Source organism: Oryza sativa, chromosome 1 (genome assembly GCF_034140825.1).
Source record: "Oryza sativa Japonica Group chromosome 1, ASM3414082v1".
NCBI classification, from domain to species: domain Eukaryota; kingdom Viridiplantae; phylum Streptophyta; class Magnoliopsida; order Poales; family Poaceae; genus Oryza; species Oryza sativa.
The window spans coordinates 14569145-14578060 of record NC_089035.1 but is presented as its reverse complement, the minus strand read 5'-3'; the positions used below and the strand labels follow the sequence as shown (position 1 = coordinate 14578060).

General features: G+C 38.4%; 1 protein-coding gene across 1 annotated transcript; it reads left to right on the top strand.

Moving 5' to 3' along the window:
• Nucleotides 1-700: 700 nt before the first annotated feature.
• LOC4326023 (putative disease resistance protein RGA4) lies at nt 701-5745 on the top strand. Its single transcript, XM_066311872.1, has 2 exons — nt 701-4501; nt 5357-5745. Exon 1 carries the CDS (start codon nt 789-791, stop codon nt 2247-2249), a length of 1461 nt encoding a protein of 486 aa, XP_066167969.1. The 5' UTR covers nt 701-788; the 3' UTR covers nt 2250-4501; nt 5357-5745.
• The last annotated feature ends 3171 nt before the right edge of the window (nt 5746-8916 follow it).

The following is an 8916-nucleotide window of genomic DNA, read 5'->3' as shown; positions in this document are numbered from 1 at the left end:
CAACCTAGGTACACTTTTGTTGTACTATAAAGTGTTCCATCCTTATCTAGGTTAGTTTTTTTTTTGGGACGAAGGGAGTAGACTAAACGTAGCAGAGCTGGCCTGTCCAAGTGCCAATTGCCAAATAATCTCATCACTGAATAACACGGAGCAAACACCATCCATATACAACCCCCCACGCAAGTTGCATTGCCAGCCCTTGAATCCTTATTAGCTCCGCCTCTGTCCTTCTGGCCGGATGTGGTGTGCAGGGGAGACTCGTCCACCGGCGCAGGCAGCGGTAACGATCTCGATCGAGCGGCAGGCCAGCAGTAACCTGGCCGAGAAGTTGATCCATGGTTTACTCTTGCCCAACTAAGAAAAAGAATCAAGCTAGGGATCACTTTGCATATATACCTAAACCATATCATAAATACTATGATGTAGCTTCTTCGCAATTCTACAAAGTAGCACTGTCTTCTTGATTTGTTTAAATGAGAGAAAAAAAACTTTATAGTATACCTAATGTTCATAATGTCGTCAAGATTCCAGAGCCACCTCTGTTTCAAAAAAATAAAAATAAAGAAACAGGGCCGCCTTGTTAGAAGGATCAATCCCCAAAAAAGTTATTCTCTCACAGCAAAGATGGCAGCAAATATTAATTAATTGGAGACACTCTGTAGGATGCTTGAGGAAAGAAGAAAGATAAAAGGAGAGGAGAGTCGTCGAATTGATGCTGTGCAATTCGAAGTGTGGTTGCTCTCCTCATCCTTCTGCTTGTGCGTACCTCTGGCTGCGAGCGTGCAAAAATGGCGGAGGTGGTGACCAGCATCGTGGTCAAGCCACTGCTGTCCATGGTGAAGGATAAGGTCTCCAGCTACCTCCTACAGGAGTACAGGGTGATGGAGGGCTTGGAAGAGCAGCACAAGATCCTGAAGCGCAAGCTGCCGGCCATCCTGGACGTCATCTCCGACGCTGAGAAGCAGGCGTCAGAACAAAGAGAAGGAGCGAAAGCCTGGCTCGAGGAGCTCAAGACGGTGGCCTACGAAGCAAATGACATCTTCGACGAGTTCAAGTATGAGGCTCTTTGGCGAGAAGCCAAGAAGAATGGGCACTACACCGCGCTCGGCTTCGATGTGGTAAAACTCTTTCCTACTCACAACCGTGTCATGTTCCGGTACAGGATGGACAAAAGACTTTGCAAGATTGTGCATGACATTGAAGTCCTTGTCACGGAGATGAATGCCTTTAGGTTCAGATTCCAACCTCAGCCTTTAGTTTCCATGCAGTGGAGGCAAACTGATTCTGAGATCTTTGACCCAACAAACATTATTAGCAAATCAAGAAGCCAAGAAAAACTGAAAATTGTTAATATTCTCCTTGGTCAAGCTAGCAGCCCGGATCTCTTGGTTCTTCCTATAGTTGGAATAGGGGGGCTGGGCAAGACAACATTAGCGCAACTAGTTTACAACGACAGTGAAATTCAGAAGCATTTCCAGTTGTTGGTATGGGTATGCGTATCTGACCCTTTTGATGTTGACTCTATTGCTGAAAATATAGTTAAACTAGCTGATAGGAGCAAGGAAGTAAAAGAGGATGGCAAACACCAAATAGATTATCATGTGAGTCAAGTGACCAAGGACAAGCCACTGCAGAAGCTTCAAAAATTAGTGAGCGGCCAAAGGTACCTCCTTGTATTGGATGACGTTTGGAGCAGAGATGCCGATAAGTGGGAAAAGTTAAAGGCTTCCCTTCAACATGGTAGCATCGGCAGTGCAGTATTGACAACAACTCGTGATGAACAAGTTGCTCAACTAATGCAGACAACTGATGCATATAACCTTACTGCTCTGGAGAACAGCATTATCAAGGAAATCATTGACACGAGAGCATTTAGTTTGAGAAAGGATGAAAAGCCTAATGAGCAAGTTGAAATGATTGATAAGTTTGTCAACAGATGTGTTGGATCTCCATTAGCCGCAACAGCACTAGGCTCTCTACTTCGTACCAAGGAAACTGTGCAAGAATGGCAGGCCATATTAATGAGAAGCAGTATATGCAATGAGGAGACTGGAATTTTACATATACTCAAGCTCAGCTATGATGACTTGCCCTCATACATGAAACAATGCTTTGCTTTCTGTGCTATGTTTCCCAAAGATTATGTGATTGACGTAGACAATCTAATCCACGTATGGATGGCCAATGGCTTTATCCCAGACGAAAAAAAATGTCCCTCTAGAAACCATTGGAAACTATATTTTCCATGAGTTGGCCTCAAGGTCATTCTTCCAAGACATGAAACAAGTCCCATTTCAGGAATATGGAAGCAAACATGGGAATTGTTATAGAAGGTTATGTAGGATACACGATTTGATGCACGATGTTGCGCTATCTGTTATGGGAAACGAATGTTTTAGCATAACTGAAAATCCTAGTCAAAAGGAGTTTTTTCCAAGTACTGTCCGCCATATACTTTTGTCATCTAATGAGCCTGACACTACGTTGAATGATTATATGAAGAAGAGGTGTCAATCTGTCCAAACACTTCTATGTGATGTACTTGTTGATAGACAATTTCAGCATTTGGCAAAATATAGCTCTGTGCGAGCATTGAAACTGAGTAAAGAGATGCGGTTGATCCAACTAAAACCAAAGATTCTACATCATCTAAGGTACCTGGATCTCTCAAAAACTTATATAAAAGCACTTCCCGGAGAAATAAGCATTCTATATAGTTTACAAACGTTAAACCTATCTGATTGTTATTGCCTCCGTCGACTTCCTAAACAAATGAAGTACATGACTTCGCTCCGTCACCTCTACACTCATGGTTGTTTGAATTTGAAGCACATGCCTCCGGATTTCAGAAAACTCACTTCCCTACAGACACTCACTTGTTTTGTAGTGGGTTCTGGCTCTAAATGCAGTAATGTTGGAGAGCTGCAGAAATTAGACATTGGCGGTCACCTAGAGCTACACCAGCTACAGAATGTAAGAGAGTCAGATGCAATACATACCAAGCTTGACAGCAAAAGGAAAATCATGGAATTGTCTTTAGTATGGGACAATGAAGAACCTCGCAATGAAACAGCAGATTCTAGTCATAACAAGGTGATGGAAGCTCTACGACCTCATGATAATCTGTTGGTTCTGAAGGTGGCCTCCTACAAAGGTACAACATTACCATCATGGGTTAGTATGTTAGAAGGTCTTATAGAGCTTGATCTCAGTACTAGTTATACAAGGTGCGAAAATATTCCGCAGTTGTGGCAGCTGCAGTACCTCCAACTTCTTCGACTGGCTGGATTTGATAGATTGCAATATTTGTGTAGCATTGGTGAGAACAGCACGACATGTTCAATATTTCCAAAATTGAAAGAGCTCACACTAGAAAATCTGAAGAGTTTCAAGGGATGGTGGGACAAAACTGAGAGGCAAGAACAGCCGAGTTGTGACAACGACAACAATAAGACACCAACTGCGCTGCCAAATTTTCCACAGGAGCTCCAACTCATTGAGTTAAATAAAATCGACAGATGGCAACAGGTGGAAGCAACACATGTCAAAACACCAATGTTCCCTAACCTTGAGAACATTCGTATTATGGATTGTCCAAAGTTGGCAAGTCTACCTGAAGCACGAAAGCTTAGTGTTTTACACATAACGAAGGGCTCCCAACAGTTGCTCTTTTGCATACCAAGATACATTACTTCATTGTCCACTCTGAGCTTGCTGCAGGAAGGTGTAGAAACAGCGCCTCCAGCTGAACACAATTTGATTGAGTGGGTGGACGACAATGAGAATTGGAAAGGTGAATCCCCTCTGGCAGATATGCGCCTAGATAACTTCAACATGTTCTTCCTTTCTGGTGCACATGCACTATGGACATGTTTTGCACAGCTTATAGTTTTGAGAATTTGTAGATGCGATGTGCTCATCCACTGGCCGGAGAAAGAATTTCAGGGCTTGGTATCCTTGAAGACATTAGGGATAGTGAGCTGCAACAAACTGAAGGGATACGCACAAGCTCCTGAGCGGTCAACATCAGGTGGAGGCCAACTCCTAACACGTCTGGAGTCACTAACAATAATTGAGTGTAAAAGTTTGGTAGAGGTCTTCAACACCCCACCATCTCTCAAGTATTTGCACATACGACGTTGCCCTGAGCTTAAGTCCATATTCGGCAAGCAGAGACGTGGGTCAACATTAATTGAAGGGCCTTGCAGTGACAACATTGTGTCTGCTCCTGTGTTGGAACCGTCATCACCAGCTGGGGACCACTTCTCTCCTCCTGAATCACTGGAGTCTCCTCACTCGGGCGAGCTCCCATCGTTGGTAAAACTCACGCTCTGTTACTGCAAAAGCCTGGCATCATCATCACTACCCAATTCACCGCAAGCGTACTCATCCCTCCAAGGGCTTATAATTATGGAATGCCCTGCTCTAAAAGTGCTCCCTACATGCCTGCGGCAACGGCTGGGCAGCCTCGAGTGGAAAGAACTAGACGCCCGTCATGAAGGTATGCAATAATTTTATAATTAATTTCTGTATTTCCCACAATGAAGCAAATTCGATCATTCACCATGTACAGTGTTTTGTCATTTTTATCCCATTATACCACTCTATTGTTCCAACTTGTTCAGACATCCTAGGCTGAACTATTTTAGGCATCTACAGGTAATCAGTCCAAAGATATGTAAGTGCTTATAAAAGTTTCAAGCTCGTGAAAAACAGATAAATGCAGAGAAACTAGTCAATAGTAAAGGAGCAGTCAGAATTATAGATTAGAATGATAAGTACTGATGAAAAAAATTGAAGAAATATTCCTTTTACCTTAAACTTCTTTTTATTTAGTGGTGTTCACTTCAATACTCCTCTTTACATAGTACGGATCTTTAAGCCAAATTCCTCTCTCTATGAGTAGGGGAAAATTAGTTCTAGCAATTGATTAGTGCTTATATTTCACAGGATTGTTCTTGGTTTGATATTGAATTTTACCAGATGCCAACAAGATTGAAATTAAACCCATTCTCATTCTTATCATGCATGATGTTCTTTCCATTAAAATTCTCGTCAAGTCCTTAAAAATCTCAAAATGGATACAGCAAATTAATGTTAAGGGACTGGAAGTCTAATATACCGGATCACCAACCCTGCTCTTGCAAGTTCATTAGCGACTGCCTATATACTTCATCTTGACATTCTGTTAGCCAACGATTTTCTCAACACCGATTTTCATGAAATTAGTTTGTAATAGTTCCCTACTCAAGATATATACTATGATACTTTTTGTGTAATGCCTATATATAGATTTATATTTTTCATGGTACATTAACTTATACGTATGTCTTCCAACATCATCATCTGTGACCAGGGCCAAAATTAATGAAGCCAAAGACTTGGAAATATGCAATCCGCACATGATAGTAACCTTTTTCGCCAGAACACAAGGCACATGATTGTGTTCTGTTCATAGCAACATAGACAGATACTTAGGAAGTTAACCAAGCAGATCTGTTATCAACACGACCTGGAAAGCAGATTTATTATCTAGTACTATCTCGAAGCCTTGGAGATGCTATATTGTCGATTTGGTAGAGATGCCATATTCTCGATTTGGTGAATCTTCAACGGTTCAACCGCTTGTTCCTAGATGTCTGGTTTCATTTTGTGCTTCTTTTCTAGTTTTGATCATGTGTTTCTTATTTGCAGAACTATTCCTGCAGTCCGACAAATAAGAGCTAACTTGGAGAACCATCTATTCCCTAGCAGAAAAACACAACTCTAAAATTTCCCCTAAACAGAAAATCAACGTGAAGCCTTTTTTTCCATCGTTCGATGAACAGTTAATAATAAGAAGGTGTTCAAAAGACATAAATTTGAATTATCAGTTTTTTTCTAGTAATTTAAATTGTCTCTTTTTAATAAACCAAGGGCATGTTCACTTTGATGCCATTTTCAACCTTACCAAATTTTGGTAAAGTTGCCAAAAAAAAGTGGCTACATTTAGTTTGCTGCTAAATTTTGGTAACTATATAAGAAATTCTGCCAAAATTTTGGTAAGTTGGCAAAATTTTGGCAACTATGCCAAAATTTTGGTAATGCCAAATTTTGGTAAGGTTTTTTTGGCATCAAAGTGAACAGGCCACAAGCCTGTCGTTTGTTTGGCACGTGTACCTTTTTCAACATGTTGTATTCCCGGAATGCTCACCAATGAATTCGAGAAGAATCATGCAATGGATTGGAAGCGGTCCTTCGGGTCCCTTCCCCATGCCTTATCTAATCAGTATGGTTACATCCTTAGAATTTAAATATTTCAAATTGCACCATTGTTGCTTTTTCATTCTATTTCTTGAGTAGAACTTATGAATTTTAAGCCTTTCTATTATTCTCACCAATTTATAGAAAAATACCTTTTAGTATGATCCCAATTTTCAAATCTCGCCTTTCTTCAATTTAAACATTTTTTCAATTTATCCCTTCTAAACAAGGTTCAAGAATCCCATATTCTGTCTCTAGCTTTAAATCCAAATCCTTCATATTCCATCTCCTCACAAATATTCTATAAATTTCCTCCACATATTCCCATGCCACTTGAATCTTTTCTAGTTTTGATCATGTATTTCTTATCTGCAGATCGAACGTTTCCTGCAGTCTGACAAATAAGGGCTAACTTGGAGAACCATCTATTCCCTAGCAGAAAAACACAACTCTAAAATTTCCCCTAAATAGAAAATCAACGTGAAGTATTTTTTTTCATCGTTCGATGAACATTTAATAATAAGAAGGTGTTCAAAAGTCGTAAATTTGAATTATCAGTTTTTCCTAGTAATTCAAATTGTCTTTTTTAATAGAGCAAATCTTTCATTTGTTTGGCATGTGTACCTTTTCTTCATGTTGTGTTCCAGAAATGCTGACCAATGAAGATTGCATTGTTGAAATATATTTGTATGATAAAAGGCATATTTTAGAAATGTTTTCCCTTTCCAATAGTCATGCCAAATTTTTTTTGTAAGCATAGGAAGGATAAATTCAAGTATTCCCAATACGTTCTACCATACATTACTAGATGAAATTTACCTCTACCATTAGCTGCAGACTACTCCCTTCGTCCTTAAAAAAAAGACAAACTCTAGATATGAATCTGAACATGCATCCCAAAAACGACAAACCCTGGGTATAAATCTAGACATGGGTTTATCTTTTTCTTGGTAAAATCTAAACCGAGAAGTCTCTCGGTTTAGTGTTAACCAGCGACGATCAAATTGTGAGAAGAATTACTACTACACGTGCTGATGTGCGTGTTGTTTTTCCTCTTAGATATGTGTGTCTTTTTCTTCCTTCTTATAAAGTTTTCTCTCAAATTACTTATCCGATTTACAATCCAATTACACCATTATGTTCGTTACAATTAAATCTTCACAATAAGATCTTACATGATTATATTACAATGAAAAAATATTTATAGTTGTAAATTACTTTTATTATATACTAAGTTACTTTTATAATATATATAAGTTACTTTCAAATTTGACTAAATTACTTCTATAGAATGCTCTAAGTTAATTTTTATTATTGTTTTTAGTTAATTCTATATTTTGTGGACTTTATAAATCTTCTCTACACTTTACTTACGAATTCAGTCTACATAGTTTCTTATTTCAGCTTACTCACAATATAATTATTTCTACTACAGAGAGTTACTCCCCCCGTTTCATAATGTAAGTCATTTTAGTATTGCCCACATTTATATAGATGTTAATGAATCTAGATATAGTTCTAAATTAAAGTTACTTTTCTTTTTGTTATAAGTTACTTCTATAATATATGTAAATTACTTTTAAGCTTTACTGAATTTACTTTTATATGTCTAAGAAGTAACTTAGTGAAATCTAGAAGTAATTTAGACATATCATAAAAGTAATTTGTGATTTTTCATAAAAATATAATCATGTGAGATCTTGTTGTAAAGATTTAATTGTTACGAACACAAAGGTGAAATCGGATTATAAATCGGATAAGTAATTTAAGAGAATCTTCTCTAAGAAGAAAAAAATACATAGATATTGAGTGTACTAGTAGCTTTTTTTTTTAGAAAGAATGGTGTCTCCCTTTAGCACTAACCAGCTAGCACTCTCGGTGTAGTTGTGTCCCTTTTTCTTGGGACGGAGGGAGTATGTTTGACATGCAGCTTTAATAAAACAGCAATAGCCTGGAAACAAATCTCTCCAAATAAAAAAAAGGATAGTTAAGGGCTACTGTTCATCATAGTTGTAAGTTTCTGATCTAACAAGATCTGAAAACTTAGCCTAAACAGGCCACCAAAATTCAATCTACCGCGGTATTTGGTGGTACTGACCAGATTAATTAGGTGAAGCCATTAGTGCCACTTGGTGATGATCATTTGCCTCCTTTGGTGCCAGTGTTGGTGTAGTGATCCTGCAAGAAGCTAACCATTGGTTGATGATGAGGTCGATCCCGGTGATCGATCAGCAGACATCTTCTTCCTTCGAGAAGAATCCTGCAAAGGAATGGAAGTGGGTCCTCCGGGCTCCTTCCCCACGCTTTATGATCTGCTGCCTCCATCTCAACATAATTTATAGCTAAAAATGGCTATATTTTAGGACAGAGAGTAATCAATAGTATAACATCCTCAAAATTTAAATATTTCGAATTGCGTCATGCCGCCTTTTCATTTCTATTTCTTGAGTTGAATTTAGAATGTTAAGCATTTTTTATTATTCTAAAAAATTTATAGAAAAATTCATGTAAGTCTGATCCCAATTTTCAAATCTCTCCTTTCTTCAATTTAAACATTTTTGAATTTATCCCTTCTAAACAAGGTTCAAGGATCCCATATTCTATCTCTAGCTTTAAATCCCAAATCGTTGATGTTTCATCTCGTCACAAATATTCTATAAATTTCCTCCACAT